This window comes from Macrobrachium nipponense, chromosome 19 (genome assembly GCF_015104395.2).
Source record: "Macrobrachium nipponense isolate FS-2020 chromosome 19, ASM1510439v2, whole genome shotgun sequence".
Classification (NCBI taxonomy): Eukaryota; Metazoa; Arthropoda; class Malacostraca; order Decapoda; family Palaemonidae; genus Macrobrachium; species Macrobrachium nipponense.
Genome location: NC_061088.1, coordinates 39,949,017 through 39,974,181, shown reverse-complemented (window position 1 = coordinate 39,974,181; position 25,165 = coordinate 39,949,017). Strand labels below are relative to the sequence as shown.

Sequence of the window (25,165 nt, the reverse complement as noted above, 5' to 3'; positions counted from 1 at the left end):
CTCAATAGTGTTGATGAGCGACAACACCACAGTAGTGGCAAATGTCAAAAACAAGGAGGACTACTTTCTCTGTCGTTACACCAGTTGACAACACAGGTGCACAAGTGGGCAGTGGCCCAATTGGTGGAGCTGTCAGCCAGATACATTCTGGGCAAGAGTAATGTCGTGGCAGACATGCTCAGCCGTCAGGGTCAAGTACAAAATGGTCCCTACATATCAACACTGGAAAGGCTTTAAGATCTTTGGGGGGGGACCCCGTCAATCGATCTGTTTACCACTCATCAAAACAGGAAAATCTAGGTGTTCTGCTCCCTAATACCAGATCCATGGGCAGCAGCAGAAGACTCCATTCGGCACCCTAGAGACAATCTACTAATGACGAGCTTCAAAAGGTCTTACCCTCCCAGGGAACTCAGGCCTCCTGCATGGGGCATAACTCTCATTCAAGGGCTTAACTAGGGCACTGTATGAACCCTTGTGGAAGTCATCGGATGGGGGATCTGATTCTTAAGACTGTTTTCTTGCTAGCCCTGGCATCAGCGAAGAGAGTAGGCGAACTACACGGGCTTTCCTTCAACGCTAAACAATATCGTCCCAGATTTTGTAGTGAAGACTTGGAATCCATCAGTCCCTTATGCTAGATTCAAGTCCTTTATGGTCCCCTCCCTAGATTTTGTTGATAATGACCCAGACAAGATGTGTCCTGTTAGAGCACTGAGGTGCTATCTGAAGAAAACTTGACTTCTCAAGCCCTAGTGTTGATGACTTCGTTATCACTGGCTCGTCCAAGAAAGAAGTGTCCATGAACAACATTTCTTTCTGGCTTTGTAAGGAGATTAGACAGGTGTACACTGTTTCAGAAGAGTACTTCTCGATTACTCCCCATGCGAGAGCCCATGAACTTAGGGGCACTAGCCCCTCTCTTGCGTTCAAGAAGAATCTGTCAGTCCCTCAGGTTCTGAAGGCACGGATGTGGTCAGGCCAGAGCACCTTCACCTTCTACCTTTGGGATATTGTCCATAAGTCCTTACCCATTTTTTCCTTGGGTTCTGTAGTGGCTGCTCAACAAGTTGTGTAGCTTACCCAGGGAGCTAAGAGGACATGCAACATCTCGCCTAAGGTGTGTAGTATGATTGGAAGAGAGTGCAGAATGAATGGTCCTCCCTTACTCTCTCTCCACTTTAATTTGATCCTCCTCCCATGAGCAGAGTGCAAGTTTGCAGGCTATCATGAGCTGTTATGGGCTCCAATGCAAGTTATACAACAGAGCTCCTTTCCATAAATTCTTAGCCTTTATAGAAGCAAACCCTTCCCTCTCTCTCTGACATGGGGGGAGAGAGGGGACAGACAATGTCTAACTGGTTGCTTTGTATGGGCTACCATTGTCTCCAACAATTAAGATTCTATCTTTGCTTACTCCTCGGAGGATGTTGCTTCACACCCATGTATTCGAGGTAGTGCCTAGAAGTCTGACAATCAGATACTCAGTTCGTGTACTTCATTCGTTTTGTCAGAGGTGAGGACTTCTTTCCTTGATCTTTCGACCAAGAAGAAGGCCTAGGTGTGGTGAACTACCAGTCAGTTCAGAAACTTATTCAGCTTCCTCCCTCCACAAGTAAGTCTTCCTATATAAAGACTGAAAGGTTTGCATATCATGTAAGAACAAATGACAAATTTTCAAAGTAATTTGTATTTTTCTTAACTATACAAACCTGAGGTCTTTATACCTAATGCCCACCTCATACCACCCCTCAAGTTGATATAATCGTTATAATCATTTAGGCTGAAAGTAAAGTGAAGCTCTACTGACCGAGCGGGAATACCTCCCACCCAGTAATTAAGTAGTTAACTATACAATACACCATGTTAAAAGTTTAATGTCCGGTTTCCAACTTTGCTGAATAGTAATTCCTATGTAAAGACCTTACATTTGCAAAGTTAAGAAAAATACAAATTATTTAAAATTTGCCATATTTATAAAATTCTGGGTAAAAGAAATGAAATGTATAACATATATACCCGTGTATCAACTGATCTCAAGTACTATACATGAAACTGCATGAATTCATCTTATCGCTGGTGTATCATGTGAGCTGCATTTTTCATAGCCCAGTAACACTTGGCTAACCTATTTTCCTCTGTAATTCCTGCTTCTTGTTAAATAAATAAAACTTGTCTTTGCTACCAACCAAATTTCATTTTTGGCTGAGAGAGAGAATTGTCCAAACCCACGGCTTATGTAACAATTTATAACCATCTCTTATAATTAACAACTTACTATTGGATGAGCACAACTTACTAGAATTGGCATAAACTACACCGAGTATGGTCATAAACAACCAAATCGAGAAACGGCTGATTTGTAATTTCGAAGGAATTTAGTTTAACATAGGTTGGTTTACCTTTGTATACCTCTTTTACATTTGTTTTATAGTTCGTTTACTTTTGTATACTGTTTTAAATTTGTTTTATTGTTAGTGTACCTTCGAATACCTCTTTTACATTTGTTTTATGTACAACAATAAAAAATAATTCCAGTAATAACCTGTTTATTTTAGTAAAAAAAAAATACTTGTGCAATTATTTAGGTAGTTGGCCTCAAATAAGCCTAGTCTTAGAATGTAAACATAAGCCTAGCCTACTTAAAGGCATATGGTGGATGATAATTTTTTTATTACAATCATGATATAACATAAAAATGCAGCATAGCTGGCTTCAGTAAGTAAAATGTCAGTTTCATTACCAATACCTTAATCAAATACAGCAGGAATAACCCATTTCACTAATGCAAATGGTTACTGTAAGTACAGCATCCAGCTTTGGCCAACAGTTCACACATAAACATTTTGCATCTCATGTATGGTAATAAAATATATGACTGATAAATAAGTTACTGTATAAAAATATATCAATGTGGTAAAATAAAAAATAGACTTTTGGTAATCGCTGGGAAGGTACCTACTAGAGATGTGGATATAATTTTTCTTTTTTTTATTTGCGGATGCGGATGTGGATACGGATATCAATTTTTAAGTTTGCGTTTGTAAATGCAGATGCGGATATTTAATGACCGTACCCTCGTGGATGCGGATACTTTGCAAATTAAATAATTTAAGATATATGTAATTGTTAAATATGAAGATCGCCAAGAATGGAGACAGTTCCTGAAGCAGGACGACTGACAGGCCTGAAGGCCTACCTGGCGTCTGGTGAGAAAGAGTTTCCTGTAAAATGCAATAACTTGCCTTTGTGGTTAAAACTGCTGTAAATGACATGAAAGTACAAAAACAAATATGCTTTAAAAATATGCTATTACAGGGCTACTTATAAAGTATATACTGTATGAAATGTATTCTGTATAATGAAACGTAAAAGCCAAATTTAGTAAAAAAACAAAACAAAAAAAAAATCTACTTTTAGTTACAATGTACGAGTATGAACTACTGAACACTGAGCAGGGAATGATATATGCAAATCTGCTTTCTCAAATCGTGGATGTGGATGCGGACGTTAAGAAATTGTCACTGAAGCTTTATAAGAAAAAAAAAAAAAAAAAAACAGATACTCCGTGGATCTACGTAGATGCGAATACCTGATACATCTCTACCACCTACATAGCGACAAATCACTGTTATTTACGAGAGAGAGAAAGAGTATATTATGTTAAAAGTGTGAGGAAAATGGTAGATAACCGCATTTTGCATAAAGTTTGGGTATTTATAAGTATTAAGGACACGGCTGCTTTTACCTTGGAAATTGATTTTTCCTACAGTTTTAGTGCTTTTAACGAAGAAGTAGTAGTTATCCTATGGCGGTCAGCTGTTATTTACGTCCTATCTCTACCCAACAATGATGGGGGACTGGAAATTCGGAGTTTTGGGTAGGAAACAACACACATACACAAAGCGGCCATATTTGTGTTCTGGTAAAGGCCGAGGGATATGCCATCCTCAGGGAGCCATATGTTCCACGGGAGGGAGCAGCTGATTGAAGGTGGGTCACCCGGGGAGGCGAGAGCACAAGGTACGAGTGGGGTTGGTTGTTAGGTAGAGTTGGATGCAATTAACACTATCACAAAACTACTACTTCATCATCAAAAATATTAAAACTGTAGGAAAAATCAATTTCCAAGCGAAAACAAAGCACGAAACCATCGCTTAGAATTCCCACCAAGGTTGATTGCGCACTTGACAAGTTACATGGACGGAGATGGTAGAATGACGTCAGTAAAGTCGCTTAGATACTTCGCAGAATGGCGTCACCAAAGTCGTTTACATAACTCGAAGTAACTTTAAACCAAAATGAAACTTTATCCCAGACCGAGTACAAATTTACTAAATACACAAAATTCCTCGACGACACCACCAATAAGACATAAAACTCCGTAATCACCAAGAATAATGTTTGAACAATGACTATAAATCACAAAGGTACTTACTTTCCTTACACAGTGAACATGCGAGTCTTCATTTGGTTGGACAGGAAAGGGGATGAATAGTTTGAAACACGCAATATTCTCAATTAACAATCTGTACTGACTGAATAAGACAAAAAATGTGCAATATCACAAACGGAGATATATGTTAAGAGAAGCATTATCACAAATAATGATGAAATACGGTTACTTTGAGAATGTGGACCACCGGGTATTCACTCATTCAGTACCTTTTGTTCAGTAATATGGATATTTGCAATTTGGATATTTGCAGTGCACAGGTGATAAGGTCTCTGATTGGTGGAAAGAACTGTGTGAATGACGTCATTGAGGGAGGATGATTTCACACGTATGTGGAAACTGAGGACGTATTTTAAAAAGTAAAATGTGCAATACTAAGTTTAAAAACATGACCAGAATCTTGTAATGGACGGACATACGGGAAATCAGAGAGGCCAGTTGAGGGGGGTTAATGTGAGTTGACAAGTAATGTTGAGTAAAATCATATAAACGTAGTTTCTTTTCTGAGAGAAATAATGCGGGTTTTTGGGGGGTACATGCATTTAACCAATCATGTTACATTATTAACCCTACATTGCGATAGGACCGAGTGGAGAATTTGTGGGGGGGGGGGGATTCATGCATTGTTACACATATTCCTTTTCCTCATTTGCTTTATAATTGTATTATATTATTTCAAGCTTTTATTTCTGTTCCTTGTTTAATATGTGGAATGACTTTTTCTCACTTCATAATGTTGCCCTATATATCTTACAATATTATGTTACAATTGAGGGCAGGTCCCTGAAAGTCTAAGGATTGGGACTAATAGGCTGTTTTAGGAGGTTTCAATACCTTTCTGTCCGTGACATGAAATTGAAGGTTGCTTGGGGATAACCCATACATAATTCATACATGAATTGTAAACTGGTCACTCTTTCCATTATTCACGTCTATTTTCGTTCGATCATTTTACAATATATTGCTCACCCATACAATTCCTTTGTTAAAATTTTACCTTATTAAAATATTTACATTTTTACAGACATTTCAATTTACACATTTCATCTTTACAAAGCTTTCTCACCCATAACAATTTCTTGGGTAAAATTTTACTTATTATTATAACATTTACATTCATATTATATTATCTTTCTTCAAGGGGAGGTACGGGGGTAACACGTTCTACTAGGTTAGGTTGGTTAGATTAGTATTCCAACCTATATGTTACCCTTCTGAGATAGCTTTTTTCTGCCCCCAGTCAGGTAACACGTTCTACTAGGTTAGGTTAGGTTTAGGTTAGTATCCTAACTTATATTTGTAAATTTATTTTGTACATATCTATTTTCTAACTTTAGCAAAGTCACTGCTAAGAGCTACTAATCACTATACCCCACTTTCTTTAGCGAGATCAACGAAATTTTTAATACTGTATATTTAAACTGATTAATTTTACTTAGCATTTAAAATATTTGATAGATAGATTTAATAAACAGATTCAACGTACCCATTTATTTCAACGAATATAATTAGCAGTCACTGGTTTTGCTGACGAAATAGATAGGATTTGTTTTCAGTTTAGGAGCAAATTAAGATGCGTGTATCCAAACTAGGATAACTTAAAGGTAGGTCGATATACAATTCCCATACTGTGGGCTGGGTCACCATGATTAGATGGCTGATTCGATAGGGAGCGGTTTCCTCAATTAACATTTAACTTGCTTATTTAAGACATAATGCAGTTTTCCTAACCTTAACTGGATTTAGAGCCCTTTTACGTAGTTAGGCTGTGGTAATGTTGGAGTTTATGAGAATTAATTGTGCATAGACTTAGATTGAACAATTTTGCATGGGTTTATATAACTACATGGGCGTAATAGAACATTTAGTCAAAATTAAGTCTGTCTGTATACTTAGCATTACTATTTCTGATTAGTTTACCTTAGTTTTACTTTACCGAGTCGAAATTCAATTGAATTCCAGGCCCAAACTGAACTGCCCTGGGAATCTTATGGCCTTGCTTTAATTTATTCATAGTCCTCATTAGTTTAATTGAACTTACCTAAATTACTCTTACCTGATTTTAACGAGCCTAATTAAACTTACAAAGCAATTTATTAATCCTTGGGATTTTCTGACACAAGTCTGAAAACATGTTAGGCGCACGGAAAAGAATTGTGTGCTTAACAGCCCGTTTTATACCATTTACTAAATACTAATAGAGAACACTCAGTGGAAGGAATTACCCTTGTAATTTTGTAGAGTATATTCCTTCGATCTTCCCACTGAGCGAAACAAATTTCCCACATAACCCTTAAACGCCGAGCCGATATTTCCGAAAGTGTCTCCCGTAAGCCGGCGGCGTTCGGGAGTGAGCGCCAAAGCAGAAAAAAAGTTTTTTTTTTCAAAATATCAAAGCACGCTTACTTTTCAAGATTAAGAGTTCATTTTTGGCTCCTTTTTTTATCATTGCCTGAAGTTAAGTATGCAACCATCAGAAAAAAAAAATCCTTTTCATATATAAATATTGGAATATATGACAGCGCGAAAAATAAATTTCATATATAATTGTATACAAATCGCGCTGTGAGCAAAACGGTTAAAGCTAACGAGTTAATTTCATTTCGTTGTATTGTACACTAAATTGCGATGATTTTGGTATATAACGAATTGTAAAACGATCAGAGCAACACAGAGAAAATATTATCACAATATGATGCATGAATTCGTAACGCACGGACGTAAAAAAAACAAATGTTTTCAAAAATTCACCATAAATCGAAATATTGTGCTAGAGACTTCCCGTTTGTTGCAGAATGAAGGTAATTGATTGAATATTGCTAGACTGTAAGTGTTGTAGCTTACATTTGCAGTTTTCGACCATTTCGGTCGAGTTGAAGTTGACTGAAGGTAGAATTTTTTCTATTTATCATGATTTATATGAAAATATTTAAAAACTGATAAAAGCTACAATCATGAGTTATTTTTCGTTGTATTTTACATGAAATTGTGCACATTTTCATATATAAAACTTTATGTAACGGCTAATATAAAACGGTGCAAACATTACTACAAACACGACAAACTGCCGAAAACATTTCTGATTTTTTCGGCAGTTACCACACGGACCTAAGGAAAAAGTTTTTCTTCAAAAATTCACCATAAATCGAAATATTGTGCTAGAGACTTCCAATTTGTTGCACAATGAAGGTAAGTGATTGAATATTACTTGCATGTAAGAGTTTTAGCTTACAATTGCGTTTTGCGACCATTTCGGTCGAGTCAAAGTTGACCAAAGGTTAAAAATTGGGCACTTATCGTTTTTTATATGAAAATATTTCAAAACTGATAAAAGCTCCAACCATGTGTTGTTTTTAGCTGTATTCTACATGAAATTGCGCACATTTTCATATATAAAACTTTATGTACCAGTTTATATAAAACGGTGCAAACATTACGACAAACACGACAAACTGACAAAAGCATTTCTGATTTTTTCAGCAGAGTTACCGCGCGGACGTAAGTTAAAAGTTTTTTTTTCATAAATTCACCATAACTCGAAATATTGTGCTAGAGACTTCCATTTGTTGCAAAATGAAGGTAAATGACTGAATATTACAAGAATATAAGAGTTTTAGCTTACAATTGCGTTTTTCTACCATTTCGGTCGAGTCAAAGTTGACCAAAAATTGAAATTTTGGCACTTATCGTTATTTATATGCAAATATTTCACAATTGATAAAAGCTCCAACCATGGGTTGTTTTTTTGTTGTATTCTACATGAAATTGCTCACATTTTCATATATAAAACTTTATGTAACGGCTAATATAAAACAGTGCAAACATTACGACAATCTGACGAAAGAATTTCTTATTTTTTCGGCAGAGTTACCGCGCGGACGTAAGTTAAAAGTTTTTTTTTTTTTCATAAATTCACCATAACTCGAAATATTGTGCTAGAGACTTCTAATTTCCTGCAAACTGAAGCTAAATGATTGAATATTTGTAGAATGTAAGAGTTTTAGCTTACAATTGCGTTTTTCGACCATTTTGGTTGAGTTAAAGTTGACCGAAGGTTGAAATTTTGGCACATCGTGATTTGTGAAAATATTTCAAAACTGATAAAAGCTACAACCATGGGTTGTTTTTTGTTGTATTCTACATGAAATTGTGCACATTTTCATATATAAAACCCTATGTAATGGCTAATTCAAAATGGTGCAAAAATTACAACAAAGTGATGAAATAATTTCTGAGATGTGTCGCTCATGCTTTTTAGTGCGAGAAGAAATAAATTCGCGCCTGGGTAACGCTTGTAAACAAAACAACACCATGATCCATGAACTCCCAGCATCCCTCAAGGCGCGTGATTCAAAATTTTTCACCAAGTAGGCCTATAACTATTTTTCCGCAAATATTTAAAAAAACCTTTTTGCATCGACATATTTTACGTCAATTAAGCACACAACAGACAATTTTTGTCGACGTAAAATACGTCCAATAGGCAATTTAAGGGTTAACAACCCGTTTCATACAGTTTACTCCATTACCAGAAAACATTCAGTGGAAGGAATTACCCTCGTAATTTTGTAGAGTATATTCTTTCAATGTTCCCACTGAGTGAAACAAATTTCCACACATATGTTACACTTCTAGAGTGCTTTCTTTAAGGGGCGTTTGTTTCACATAGCTACTTGTGAAATCAAACCCACCCCTAACCCCCCTGCAATAACCTGCCCGCAATTCTTTCAACCAATCAGAGACCTTATCACCAACGCACTGCTGAATCTGATACCCAAATTGCATTTCACATCATTTAGCAAGAAGTATTCCAAGTCTTAACACCCGACTCTCCACCTCCTCAAAGTGACCGTATTTTTTGCTCCTTCATTAGTACTTCTGTTAGGTAAACCAGACAACCTAACTTTAATGTTGGGGAAACTTATCTGTCTTCGTGGTTCATCAGGTATTTGGCCGGATCTTACAAGATTCAAGATACACTTCAAAGAATCGAAGACGAGAGTCAACTCATTTGTTCATGAAGGTGGACCATCCTCCCATGTAAAGTAAAGTTCCCAAACTATACTTATCTATTATTAGTTAGTCCGATTATTGTGGTTCTGTGTTAGTAAGTTTTAGTAGCGAATAGGCTAATTTGCCAGTCCCGGTAAAATAGACAAATATGCTTTTTAAGTTTATTTTACCGGTCCCAGTAAAATAGACAAATATGCTATTCAAGCTTATTTTACTGGTCCTGGTAAAATAGATAGATATACTTTTTAACTTCAACTTTAAAACAATCTATCTAAAAGGCAATTTCTTAAAATAGTACTTGATAAGAATTCATCGAACATACTAATGAGCAAATATGTATTTAAAAAAAAGTAGTTGTTGAGCAATTCTACCATACTAACAAACTTTAAATAAAAGAATCTATCTAAAAGGAGCAGATACATTTAAACTTTAGTATAGCAGCACCCATGGATTTCGATGTTGGAGATACTTTTAGTTCATATACTTAACTGCAGGGAAAACTGAAAAGTTATCAATCCACTAGCTATGTGCAAATATGGAAAAGAGACAGCAGAACAATTGCTACAGCTCAGAAGAGAATGGCGAATCACCATTTCAATCCAGATAACGAGTACGGAGAGCTCTTGCATACATGGTGGTAGAAAATATAAGTAAATCCCAAGGCCAGAGATAGCAGGGTATCTCCAATGTTGGATGCAGATCCTGTCTCCCCCCTCCCCACCCGTTGTGGGGCGTCTGTCAGGGGGGTAACCACCCACTAAAATGTTTGTCATTACCACCACAGTACTCTAGGATCTGTAGTGCAATTGTAGTACAAAATTTTCCTTGGCATCTCCAATGTTGGATGCAGATCCTGTCCCCCCCTCCCCACTCGTTGTGGGGCGTTTGTTAGGGGGTATCCACCAACTAAAATGTCTGTCATTACCACCACCGTACTCTAGGATGTGCAGTTTTATTGAAGTGTAAATTTTACTTGGTATCTCCTAAGTAGGATCTAGATCCAATTAACAGCCCCCTATTCAGTGTGTTTGTCAGGGGGAACCCACCCTCCAGAATGTCTGTCACTGCTCATTCAATAATCAGGAGTCTGCAGATATATTACATATGTATTAGTTTCATTTGGTTCTCATATACTGGATCTAGACCCAAAATCTAACAAGTAATTAATGGTGCTTTTGTTAAGTAAGCCACCCACTTATTTTTGGTAGACGGCCAGTTTCACAGTTTACAAGTCTACTAAATACTAGTATGGGCGACAGTCGGTATCTCGTTCGTTGCATCTCAATTGCTGGGCTGCAGGACTATTTCTTTTCATATGTGATTATAAATAAATGGTTTTATTGTTTCAACAATTAGTATTGGAAAAGATTCAAAATTGTCTTAAAAATCAAAAATATAAATAAACTTATCAAATCCATTTTGTATTTTTTAGCCTTACTAGAATTGATAATAAAATTATTTAAGGAAATAACCTGGGATCTATTTTACCAGAACCAGCAAAATAAGCATAGAAGCATATTTGTCAATTTTACCCGAACCGGCAAAAAAAACTTAAAAGCATGTTTGGCTATTTTCCCGGAACCGGCAAAGTAGCCTTTTCCTTTTAGTAATTGAAGTGTTATTTATTTGGGTAATTGTTATATACCGCCAGATTTCTACCTAACAATCCCGTTTCAATTTTCCAACTCATACCTTCTGTGTCCTCCCCCCCAGCGCCCCATCTTCCCCCGGTCGAACATGTCTCCCTCTTGGTTACGTATCCCACCCCGTCTACCAGAACTCAAGCATGGTGACAATGTTTACATTTCTTCTCCCCGACCCAAAACTGTAAATATTGTTCTGTCGAATTAGACTATGGCAGTTGACGTTTTCGTATATTATTTTAATTGCTTTACAAGAAGTTATGGTAATGTTTTACCGGTCGTCTATAACTAATCTGTTATTTATCTTTAAACTCTGTATGTCAGTACATCGCACCTGTTGGTACTGTCATGTAGTCTTCAAAGGTAAATTACAGTTTAGTTACAGTCATCCGAATAAATATTACTTTAAATTTTTGTTAAGTAAAATAACAGTAAAATGTCAATTGCTATAGTCTACTTCACTGCAGAATGCGGGCTTAGAATTACCTACTATATTTAAGATTAAATTATGAAGTAGATAGAAGTTGGAGGTTATCACAGGGCTATCAAGATTCGAGAATATTCATTGTTATCATCATCACTGTCTATTTCTGTAAATGATAGTATTTTTGGTAGATCTAGGGTACCTATCCGTGGCGGCCCAGACTATGGCAGTTGCGGTTTTTCTATGCAGTTTTACCTACTGAACAAGAATTTCAAGTAATATTTATTCAGACGACTGTAATTAACCCCCAGGGCCAGTACTAAAGGTAATACTTCAGAAGCACTCCGCACTGGATATTAAAATAAATAATCACCTACATGGAAAGAACATGTGAAAAGCAATATAAAAAGTATAGTCATTATATGAGAGATTGAACAGGGTGGAATTAAATGAGCTTGATAAGTTTTTACCTCGAATTTTTCCTAAGTCGGGAGAGGTGTTTCCTCTATGGTAATGTTTACTTTTAATGAGCCCTCTAACTTACTTTCTTACGCAAACAAAAGCAGTTCCAGTTACTCATTATTGGCTAAGAGGTGTGACATCGTTATGACGTCATGGGTTTCATAACCAATTACGAACGACTTTAGTCGAAAACTAAGTTTCACTAGCATTTCAGTGGAGTAATAAAGTTACCTGTCCAGTGTCCACTGGTATCCTTGTTTGGCTGAATACTCGAATAATGAAGCTAAAACCGGCATTTTGTCTTCCTGTAGCTATGGGAGAGGCAGTGGCTGGCCCTTCTGGCATTAATTTGGCAAGAGACCTTCGATTTCCTACCGATTGTTTGCAGTGCAATGTGGGTTATGGTGAATTTTATCATTATGTGTCTGTCTAGTGGTGGTAAAGAAGTTGTGATTGAATATGCTCAAGGACATAATTTAATTCTAAAGCAAAAAAACTGTGAGTGTTGTGGAGCTATTTGTCAATCGACTGCAACAGGAATGCCTTTAGGTGTGATCCGCCACGGTAAGTAGCCTTACAGTAACCCCTGTGGCTAGCGGGCACAGCGCAACATTACCTCTTGCCAGTACATGCCATGCTTGCCAAGAATCTTTAAATATGTGGATAAGGCACGAAGCGCCGTTCCGCCACGGCCTTACTGACAGCACACATAAATCGATTGTCGCGGATATGTAGTCGCTCCCTACTTTGTTTGTTGTTGTTTTGGTATCGCCGCCATATTGGTTTTGGTGTTCTTCCGCCGATTTCGGTCAGCGGTCGATTCGCCATGTTTAGTACTGGCCCTTGGGGGTTAATTACAGTCGTCCGAATAAATATTACTTTAAATTCTTGTTCAATGGGTAAAATAACATAGGAAAACATCAATTGCCATAGTCTAGGCCACCGCGGATTGCTTCTGTAGAACTACTGTATTTTTATATTGGACATGCTTTTGAAAATAAACCCCCCTTTTAGGAAGGCTAACATATAGGTTAGCATACTAACCTAACCTAACCTAACCTACCCTAGTACAACATAATATTGCAAGAGAAATATGGAAAATTATGAAGTGAGAACACGTCAATGCACATATTAAAAAAATACTATGATAAATGGAACAGAAATTATTAGATGTCAAGGTGGGACAAGAGATACACGGTGGTAGAGGCATGTGGTTTATTAGGTCCTCAATTACATACTGACGCCAGTTGCCGTCTCCAACCGGCATGCTTACTTGGCGCCTGCTCGCCATGGGAAAACATATCTTAACACTAGCAGGTACTTCATCAGAAATCAAAGTTGAAATAATAGGACAAACATAAAACAAATGAGGAAAAGGAATATGTGCAATTCAGTGTATGAATCCCTCCAAATTCGTCACTCGGTCCTATTGCAATGTAGGGTTAATATTGCAACGTTATTGGTTAATGCATGTCCCACCAAAAATTCCCCCACCATTTCTTCACTCGGTCCTATCACAATGTAGGGTTAATATTGCAACGTGATTACTTAAATATGTTCCCCCAAAAATTCCCCCACCATTTTGCTCATTTAGGAGTCAGTGTCTGAAACAAAAGCTCCCATGACATGGAGCATGCGCGGTAGCATTTGGCATCGTAATAGTAGTAGTAGTAGGTAGATTTTGCCTATGAAACAGCTATATTCTCAGTTTATTCAATATTTAGGTAACATCATGTAACATGATTATATCACTTCCTTCCAGGTAAGAGTTATAGTATAGCCCAGGATAGGAGACGGTTGACATAGGCCAAGCCAACCCATGCGTGCCATAGTCATTGACCACAAGGCCATCCTTCAGCCTTGGCTCTATTAATCCAGATAATCAAGAGATTACTGTATGATTATGCAGTATTGACATCATAGGAGTAAGGATATGGAGTTGCTCTTTAACATAATTTTTTAGGGGGAGCTTATTCAGATTGTGCCCCTATCCTGCAGGGCCTTGTTTCTATTACTGTGGATATGGGAGAGACTGCTGAATACAATTCATAAAAAATAATAAAACTGTGTTCCAGAGGTTGGCAACACTGCAGAGAGGAAGGGTTGGTAACAGCTATGGGGTAGGGAAGCAAGAAAGTTTTTGGGGTAGGGAGGGGGAAGGCTGGACTTTCATAATTGTTATTTGGCTTAAAAACATGTGCCAATTGACATGTCATCATACATCATTTTGCTTATCACTTTAAATTGGTTGATGTATAGATATCATCAGTTTAGTTGCATATAGTAAATGGTGCATGGGCAGGCAAGCACTCATTTTCTGTAAACTTCCTACTACTAGCAGAAATGGGTACATCACTTCACAGAGTGATTTTTACTTTTGAATGTCTGATTGAGCATGCCTCATGATGACATAAAAATTTCCTTCCCTAATTGGCTACATTCAGAGTATGAGTGCACTTGGCAGCAAACCATACTTGTTTGTCCAGTTTTGAGTCAGTTATTGGTATTCGTCTTTCAGTGGTTACTGCTGTTATTGGGTTGCACTGCTTTCCCATAATGCTGTTGCATTTGTTGTGGTACCTGCAACATTGCTAGTGTGTTTGTATTGTGTGGTACTGTTAATTCTCTGTATGGCCCCATCTCATCCTAAGATGGAGTTGACAATGCAGAAGCTTAAAATTGTTGGGAGAATCGGGATACAATGGGCTATGGGATTTTTAGAGGAGTACCCAATGCACTTCCATGAAAAAGCCACCAAGAAGCAAAGACTTCATGGTGATAGGCAAAACTTTAATATGAAGAGGTTGAACAACCTTGAGGTGGTTTTGTCAGCAAAGAGCAGCTGGCATGCATGCCATGCTGAGTTGAAGGCTATGGCTACAAATTTTGTAGCCATAGTTGAAGACTTCAAAATGGTCAAACATTGGATGCTTCCAAATTCCCTTTGTTTATATGAAAGGTTCCTTCAATCAGGAATCAAATGTTTCTTTGTCACTTCTCAAACAGAACCCTCTAGGTACCTCCATGCCTCTTCTAGCCAGTTCATCTCCAAATGCTTCCTGGGACTCACAGAAGTCAAATGTCAGTTGGAGGATAAGGAGGAGGAGTGGTAGGAGGCCTTTTTAACCTAATTACACATTTTAAAAATCCAGTTGTTGTATGGAGTTTTGGCAGCACACAACTGACACACAGAGAGAGTTGTTTTTATACCTAAGATGTATATTTTTATGTGCTTAGGCAAAATAGGAAAAACAAAGTGACAACCAAGTTATAAGGTGGTGTACTATACAAACAGTATACATCTTCCGTAGTGTGTGTTGCATATGTGAAAAAAAGAGGTTTGCTTGTTCTGTGGATGATGGCAGTGTTGACAGTGTACATTCAGTACACTTACTGTATAGCATGTTGTGTACAAGAGGAGAAAAGGGCTATTCTTTTTTGCATAAAGTTTATCTATATAGTATATTTTGTTAAAAATATGGGAAAATAAGATGTGAAAATATTGGCTTTTGCATAAATTTTAAGTGTGATGGTTGCTGTTTATAAGCATAATCAGTTTCATGGTTATATAAATTAGACCAAAAGACAATGAGGTCCTTCAGTGCTGAAATGGAAATTGAAACTAAAAGTTTGAAAGGTGTAACAGGAAGAAAACCGTGCAGTTGCACTATGAAATCGCCTCATTGGCGTGGTTGGTATGGTGTTGGCATCCCACCTCAGTTGTCGCAAGTTCGATTCTCAGCCCTTTCATTGAGGAGTGGGAGATGTGTTTTTCTGGTGATAGAAATTCACTCTCGACGTGGTTCGGAAGTCACGTAAAGCCATTGGTCTCGTTGCTGAAAAACTGCTGGTTCCATGCAACATAAAAACACCATACAAGAAAAAAAAAGTTGCACTATGAATTAATTGTTTGGAGAGGGTAAGTGTAAGATGGAAGATAGAGGATATGAAAGGAGGTAGTACAATAAAAGGAATGAAAAGGGCTACAGTTAGTGGCTGAGGGGATGCTGCAATAACCTAAGTAATGCCTACATTGTACCACATGAGGTGCACTGATGGCACCATTCCCCTATGGGGGAACTTTGTTGAATCCTGGGGTAAAAGGGCAAATCTCTGGAGATTTCTGGTGTTTAGAGGAAGGGTGCTTAATTTTTTGTCACATCAGAATGCCAGTTTTCGGGCTGGCTTCTTTCTGAAAAGGAAGAATTTGGTTTCTTCCCTCCAGTTTAAACAATGGTAGTTCTCATACTCTGGAACAGTTTGGTTAGGCACTCCATTGCTTTTTTCCAAGGAAGCAGTGGTGGAGCAGAGACTATCCGAGTCCCAGGGTTGAAGTAACTTGCACCCAAGCCTTTTGGGAGTAGCTGGCCCTTCAGCTTCTGGATTTTGGAGGCAACTTGCTTTTCCAAAACCCAGACCAGTGACTTAATTTTCTTCCTCTAGGAAGGGAGGGGAATCTCCCCACCCCTTTTGCTCTTATAACTAAGCAAGGAAAGGAGGGAAGAAAAAGAAGAAAAGAAATGTTTGGCTGAAGGTGGTACTTCTCCTCCCCAATTCCATGAGTAGGGGTATGGCTGTTTTGCAATAGGCTATTTGACAGAGCTAGGACAGAAACCTGGGTATTTTCAGTCCTCTAGTATGGTGACAGGATTCCCTTTAAGAACTGCTACCATTTCTTCTCATGTACTTTCTTACCTTCTATATTTTCCAAAACCTTTGGTCCTATTGATGAAGATAGGTGACATAGAAGTCAAGGGGGACCAGTCTCCTTGTTTTTACAGTTGCCTCTTCATAGTGGACAAGGCAACCGGGGACTGGAGACTGATCATCAGGCACTCACTGTTGAACAAGTTTGTGTTGCAGACTGACTTCAAAATGGAAACAGCACAGTGAGTGTCATATTCCATTAGAGATTGCAACTTCATGCTTCTGATAGATCTGAAGGACACATACTTCCAAGCACTGTAACAATTCATGAGAATTTCAGATTTACCTCTGTTTTGCCTGCAACAGGACTGTTTACCTCTTCAAAATTCTCTGTTTTGGAGTTTTCATCTTGGTGTTGGCTTGGGTCCATTTGGAGGTTATGTGGTTGCTGTGTTACCTGGAGGATTGGTTAGTATAGGTATCCGTCTGGAAGACACTTTCCTACAAACCCCAGGAAAATTTAAACAGTTTCAGTTTGGTCAACTGAGTGTTGATCACACTTGGGGTTAGGTGTATTACCAATCTTCTGGTTCTCTTTGTGGATAAGCCCAGATTTCCATATGGGGCCCCCTCTTCACCAGCTACATAAGCAGACATATTAGTGGATACAAAACTTTCAGCTCCATGCTTGGAGGTTAATCACCAGCTCCTACAAGAGAGAGAATGTCTAGCAAGACTATTGACGAAATGGCAGGGTGCCTCTTAAGAACTTCATCTAACATGTAACAGGGGAGTTAGGTAATCTACAGTGATTGGTGTCATTCAGCAGATTGTGGATGCCCTCGTCAACATTTCTCAAGGCAAGCTCCTCTCCCTCCAGAGCTTCATACACATGGGCATGGAGCTTTGTCTCAGTGATCATGAGGAGCCTTGGTTAGTCTTGTCCTCCTCATGAGCTCTGGCCTTTGAATTAGGACTCATTCCTCCACAGTCTAACTTAAGCAACATACAAGATTGGTAAAGAGACATCACCCACAAAAACCTGCATAACTTCTCCTTGGGACCTGTGGTAAGCTTGTCAATAGGTTGTGTAGTGACCCAAGCTCCTCTTGATACCAAAGCATCTTACCTAAGGTACACTGATGGCCTAAGACTAGTGTTGAATGGTAGTGACTGGCTTCCCTTTGTTCTTTCCTCCCTCTGCAAGACAGTAGTTTGAACAGATATGTGCTTGACAGGGTGTATATGCAAGTAGGCTATACAAACTACCATCCAGTCTTGGAGCTGTGACTTATTAAACACAATGCTCTCTGTTTCCCCTATTGACAAGATGGCTTAGATCCTAATCCAAGTCCTTTATTTTTACTGGATGAAATTTAAAAACACCTTCCAACTTGTTACCCCCTCTGGGTCACACTTGCTTCTCTGGTGTTTTCTTGCAGGCACATCTCACTCACTCAGTACCTTAACATTCTTCTTCCCCTATGCCATGCCAAATAAGGAAGTTACAGGGGCTAAGTCTCCCATTCACTATTTTGATCAAGAATGAGACTACTTCGGTTGGAGATTCAACTTTCCAATCAGCAGAGAGAGAGCCTTACTCCTAAGGAATAAGTCTCTTACATAAAAGATATGATTAGTGTTTCTGTAGAAACAAAAACAGATTTTTAAAGTCATTTATATTTTTCCTATGCATACAGCTGAGAGCCTTTTATCATAATCCCTCCTTAGCCACCCCACTTCGCCCTACCACTTGTTAACTACTTTGTTATCAAGTTTCAGTGACTAGAGTTTATGCCTTCATAAAAGGTTTGTATACCTAAGAGCGAAACAAATTAATTTCAGATCTTTATTATATTTCACCACCTTTTTGCAATTAACGAAATAAACACTTTTTGACATGTTTATGCTTTTATGCAAAGGCAGCACCAGGTACTGTTCCATGAAAACCTTTGTAAGACTATAATATACTTTATTACAATGACAACTTTGCTAATACAATTCAGTTCCACTCTCATAGAAATAAAATAAGAACATTTTTGAAAATGAATGAAGGAGTTGAAAGTATTGTGCTACTTAATCAACAATGCTACAGCATTGTATCAGGCTGTTCACAAACAGGAACAAATTCAAAATTCTTGTTTTGAGGAATAAACTTGGATTAGTAGGTGATAATGTAATTGCATATGTTCAACACATCTTTCTATAAGGAATTTTCTCAAGGTTAAACACCATTTTATTTCATTTTGACTAAACTTTAACTGGGGGTTTACCATTTTACATATAGGTAATATGTGGAAATATCTATAGCCCTTACAGTGAAGTTCATAATGATATTAAAAAAATGTAAAAAAAACACTACAGTAGTCCTTCCACTGACAGATGTACAAGCAGGCCTCATGAGGCTTACACTGACAGATGTAAAAGTAGGCAGCCTTTGCCTTCCAAAACCTAAAAAAGGTTTTTGTCTCCTGTATGTGTAATCTGACAATATGTACAGCATTAACTTGGACAAGACTGATTTTAATATTCAGCCAAAAAAATTGCCCAGCATTTAAAAACTATTCAGTTCTGATCAGACTACACTACTGTATTTCTCTTGAAAAGTTTAATAACCAACATTGAAGCACAACTTGAGCTTAACAGTTGAAAGAATTCTGTACTTATTCTTCTTGATAAAACTACTTTAATGTAAGTATATACTCTGGGAAGTATTCTGCTTTGTCATACTTGACTATAATTGAAGGATTTGTAGCATTGTCCCCTGTTGAATCAAAAGGATAACCTGTAGAAGAATTGATTGGGGGTCTTGCCATAGAAGAATTTCCAGTTGTTAGTGATCCAACTGCTACTTTTGCCATAAACATATACTTGAGACCACTACTATCAGTTTTGCAATAACCAAAAGACAGACTAGCATCACGAGCAAAGTAAGTGCCTTGTCCATAAGCTTGACCTGCACTTTGTCCATGCAACTTGGGATCAAAGTTTTCGTTACATATCTTTGGTACAATGTCATGGCCTGTCCCATGGAAGAGTTGTCTAATATTTACTTTTGTTGGATCCCCATATATGTCAGCCATTTCTTCTATTTTATTTTGGAATGCTTGCCAATGGAAGCGATTCTGCACTCTCTCTATTTTGGTTACATTACTTGATATATTTCCTAATAATGGTAAAATGTTTTTGTATTCATCACCAGATGAGGCTATAACTACTCTTTTTACTCGTTCATTACTTTTCATCTCATCCCAATGTGCAGGAAGTTTTCTTTGCTTTTGCTGCTCCTGGTCTTTTTCTTCTTGAAGGTGAATTTGGGGTCTACGACGAACTTCACGTGTGACTTGAGTCTGTGTGTTGGTCTGGGCCATTGACTTGAAATCCAGGGTGTAAGTAAACTTAGAATTTTTAAACTGAATTGAAGCAGTAGAATCTTTAAGAAACTCTTTTTCAATGGCATCACTTGCCAAACTAACTACTAAGTTAGTCTCTCCTACGGAGTCTACCTTGCCATATTCCACCCAATTTTGCTGTTTATCCAAAAAATACCATACATTAACGGCAGCATCTATTACTTTGCCTGGCACTGTCTCAGTGCAAAGCCTACGAATTTGAAAGGAGATAGTTTTACTACTATTAACTATTTTCATAGTTGTAAAATCCGCTGTCCAGGTATCACGGCCTAGTTTCTTTAGTAGGCTAACTTGGTGTGAAGGATCAACACGAGGCATTTCTATGCCATCATTATTTACATCACAGAAGGCTCTCTCCAAGGCTTTCACTTGGTGCATTTGTAAATTTAGCCAATTTGACCCATTTTCACTCATCTGCCAGTGGTAATGTTCCAGGGAATGGAGTCTCTGACAGCCACTGGTTTCACTGGGACAAGTGCTTTCAACTGAATTATAACAAATTTCTACTATATTCACCTCACCATTGGCCTGAGTTGACCAGAATGTGCGAATTTTCTTCTTTTTGTTCAATTTATTTTCTTTATCACCTACAGTCTTACTAATTTGGTCTTGTCTTCCACTTCCTTGCTCTTGAGCAGTTTGGCTTGTTATTCCCTTTCCTTGGTCTTGACCAGCTCTGATTTTTGTCCTTTCATCTCTTAACTTGAGTGCAGGATTTGCTTCAAGCAATGCAGCCAAAACATCTTTAGGGCTCTCATTAATATCAATATCTGCAGCCTCCAGCACCCTGCGGCAGTTAAGCTTCCTTAAGCTGTGGTTCAACTTGCACTTAATTTTTGTGCACAAGAGGTTATTGGTTATGTATGTATAGCAAATATGAAGTTGCTGGCATTGCTGACGTTGACATTCCCCTTTATTATATTTATAACACACACTGGGTTCACTTTTAGATGCACCAGTATTTGAGAATGAAGACTGTAAGAGTCTCTCCAAAGATTCTTCCGGTAAATTCTGGATTTTTAGTTGGCTTAAGATTCCCATGTTATGTCTGGTAAGCCAGTAATGTCCCATAACACATTCCTCACTGTCACACTTACCTCTGACATATTTTGCACAAATATGCATATCTTTACAAGTTGACCGATTTAGGCAGCCTCTGGTTCCATTATGAGCAGTACATATCTTAATGTTTAGTCTGATTTCAATAATTTCACCTGCCATTTTAAATAAATGAGGGTTTGCCAACACAATACGTCTCACCAAATGTGTCTTCATATGATGATATTCAAGCAGCTGCAAGAGTGTTGCTCGTAAATCCCTTTTCTTTGCCAACACACTGATAAGCTTTCCTGGGGTTAGTTTAATTTCCTGGGGAACAACAGGTTCAGGACCTGCGTGCATCACATCTCTCTCATCTTCAGATTCATCAGAGTAGTCTTCATTGCCTGGTGTTGAAGCTTCTGAATAAATCCAATGTCCCTGAATTAAAAAAAATATATATACATATATATAAAAAATATATTTAGAGTGAGAAGAGAAGATAGTTTGTGTAGAATTTCATCACAAAGATGTATATAAGCAGTATGTTCAACTAACTCAGCATATTGAAAAGGTTGGTAAATCATAATACTCAGTGAAGAAGAACCACCATGCTATTCTGATGTGTGAATGTGGTACAAAAGAGAAAATATGCCTGGAAGCTTAGTTTAAAGTAAAAAAAACTTATCTATCTTGCCACATAGTGAGACAAAGATGAAAAGATAATGGAAGCAGGGAAGGAAAAGACTGACATGATTGTGTCTAAGATAGATAAAAAAACAAACCATAAGGGAAGGTGCAGTACTTGTATCAGGGAGTAGGTGCCACCTTAGAAACGTGCCATGGCGTTCAGGGATTGTGTGTATCAGAAGAAAATTTTGAAGTGTGTTTTGGTCAGGATGAGGAAGTACCTACAAGGAGTGAAAGAGCATATCTGGGAGTAATAACCGGTGCCTTGCCTGGTTTGGAGGTAACGAAAAGGCGGATATGGTAAGTGATTCAAATTCCAATTCATAGATAGGTAGCAGAGAATATATATATATACATACACACACACACACACACACACATATATATATATCTATATATTATATATATATATATATATATATATATTATATATATATATATATATATATAGATATCTATATATATATATATTATATATATATATTATATATATATATATTCTTATATATATATATATATATATTATATATATATATATATATTATGTATATTATATAGATATATATATTAATATATTATAGATATATATATTATATATTATATATTAAATAATTATATATATATATGATATATATATTATATATATAGCTATATATATATATATATATATTATATATATATATATATATATATATAGTAGATATATACATATATTATATATTATATTCTTATATATATTATAATATAATATTATATATATATATATATAATTATATATATAATTATAATATATAATAATCTATAATAATATTATATATTATATATACATACATGCATACATACATACATACATATATATACGTATATATCATCATCAGCAGCAGCCGTTGCTAGTCTGCAGGACAAAGGCCTCAGACAAGTCCCGTCTGTTTATGACCTTTCTATGGCATTCTATACCCGCAGATTTTCTTAGCTCGTCAATCCATCGTCTTCTCTTCCTTCCCCTGCTTCGTTTGCAATCTCCAGGGACCCATTCTATTATTCTTTTTGTCCATCTATTATCTGACATTCTCATTATTTGTCCTGCCCACGTCCATATCTTTTTCTTACTTGTTGATAGAATATCCTCTACTTTACTTTGCTCTCGTATCCATGCTGCTCTTTTTCTGTCTCTTAGTGTTATTCTCATCATTATCCTTTCCAGGGTATTTGAGTTGTAACTAGCTTATTTTCTAAGGCTTTAGTAAGGCTCCATGTTTCTAATGCATAAGTTAATACTGGTAGGACTATCTGATTGAATACTTTTCTTCTTAGAGAAAGTGGCATTTTACTTTTCATAATCTCATTTTGTTTACCAAAACCTCTCCATCCCATGCTTATCCTTCTTTTAATTTCGGTCTCATGCCTTGGGAAACACTGTCTGTCCTAAATACGTATATTCATTAACAATCTCTAGAGGTTCATCCATAACCTTATTTGTTGTCTCTGTGTTTTCATTGGACATTATCTTAGTTTTACTCATATTCATTTTCAGTCCTACATTTCTACTTTCTCTATTCAAATCTTCTACCATCTTTTGCAATTCCGCCCCTGATTCACGAGTGCAAAACTATGTCATCTGCAAATCTTAAGTTGTTAAGGTATTCCCCATTAATGTTAATTCCTACATTTTTCCAATTTAAATTATTAAAAACTACTTCTAGGCACTGTGAATAATTTAGGAAAGATGGGGTCTCCCTGTCTAACTCCTTTCTCAATTGGAAATTTCTCACTGGCTTTATGTAGTTTTGGGATTGCTGTACTACTATCGTCAAGTGTTCTAACATAAGATTCATGTATTCCTTGTTTTTGAAGGGCTTTCATTACTTTTGAGGTTTTGACAGAATCAAAAGCTTTCTCATAGTCTACAAATGCCCATACATAGTGGTTTGTCATACTCTGTTGATATTATATATATAAATATATATATTATATATATATATATATTATATATATAGATATATATATATATATATATCTATATATATTATTATATATATATATATATATATATATATATATAATATATAATATATATGATTTAGGGTTCCAGGAGACTGTGGGAATGGAGACAATCTTGTAGAAATGTTTAGAAAGGTGTGTGGCTGCAAGGAAAGACAAGGTTCCGATAGAAAAAAATATTTATATTCTTCAGATTTGAATTTCGCTGTCATCAGGTAATGTAATTTTATGTTACAATTAAAAGTAAGTTACAAAATAAAGTAAATAAATTAGCAGCAAAATTTTGATATTGTGATATATACAAAATGTATATTATCAAAATTCAGTTTGTCTCTCAGGGTATATAGAGATTCAATCACTGAGTTCCATTTTGTTGGACTCACTGGTAAGGACCGAAAAAATCTAAATATGATGCTCACATTCTATTGTGTTGATGAGTGGTGCTAAACGATGGTTTGCTTAATGGCCTATTCACCTTAATAGATATTCCAATATGTTCGAAATGCAAACCCTGAACTGGAGCTTTGAATTTCTGGATGTACATTGCACTACATCAGCGACACTTCTATGTATAATATACAGTAGATGGCTGCAGCTTTGTCGGTACAACCTTGAAGAATTTTTCAGTGTAAATTTTGCCTTAAATATGACATGTCTATTTCAGGGTAGAATTCACTGAATAATTCTGTAAACTTTTAATTTAGATGAAAATACCTATTACCATTGAATATTATATAACAATAAAGTACGTAACAACTCTTCAAGCTCTTTCAGTATGTATGTATGCGTAGATTATGAAATTTAACTCACAAATTAATAGTATTTGCACATGTATTAAAAGCTCTTGAGGTTAAGGACACACCGGTAAAAGATGGTTTCCTGTAAACAGATATAATAACACTATTTTCATTATGGCTGACAAAAATGTAAAGGAAGGCCAACTTTCCTTTAGCCTCGGTTTGAAAGGGAATTCGATGTAGATGTGCTTTGCGGTCAAGTATTCTCAAAACAGTGAAATATGGTCAGATCTAAAAACTTGAATACTTCATCAACATATTATCTGTTATACTAGTTTATTTTATTACACATTATCATTCATATACGTTCTGTAGCGTTGTTTTATTTTATTACTTCACTGATATTAAATGTAACGTATATGATCCAATATAGACTGCCAAATGACGATACTAATCTCAACAAATAGAGATGCTATCCATTCAAGTTCTGATTTTCATATTTATTTTTCGTCTCCTATTTCATGGAACTCCTCTGCTGACGAAATATAAGAAAAAGAAAAAAGGCAAGGAAAAGTGTTTAATATGTGTGTTAGCGCAGAGTGGATGGTGAAGGCGAACACGAAGTCGTTTGCCGAGATCAA

The 25,165-nt window shown here is 36.7% G+C and overlaps 1 protein-coding gene across 7 annotated transcripts in view; it reads right to left on the bottom strand.

Moving 5' to 3' along the window:
* The window catches only part of LOC135216507 (protein mono-ADP-ribosyltransferase PARP12-like), a 376,362-nt gene that overhangs the window by 48,179 nt on the left and 303,018 nt on the right, over positions 1–25,165 (bottom strand). For 6 of the 7 annotated variants that reach the window (XM_064251894.1, XM_064251902.1, XM_064251882.1 and 3 more), the window contains one exon: positions 13,200–21,537. The exons of the other annotated variant lie outside the window; for it this stretch is intronic. In XM_064251894.1, the coding sequence (XP_064107964.1) occupies positions 19,327–21,537 (2,211 nt within the window). In that variant the 3' untranslated portion in view covers positions 13,200–19,326. Of the gene's footprint in view, positions 1–13,199; positions 21,538–25,165 lie in introns of those variants that run through there. 7 annotated transcript variants of the gene reach the window in all.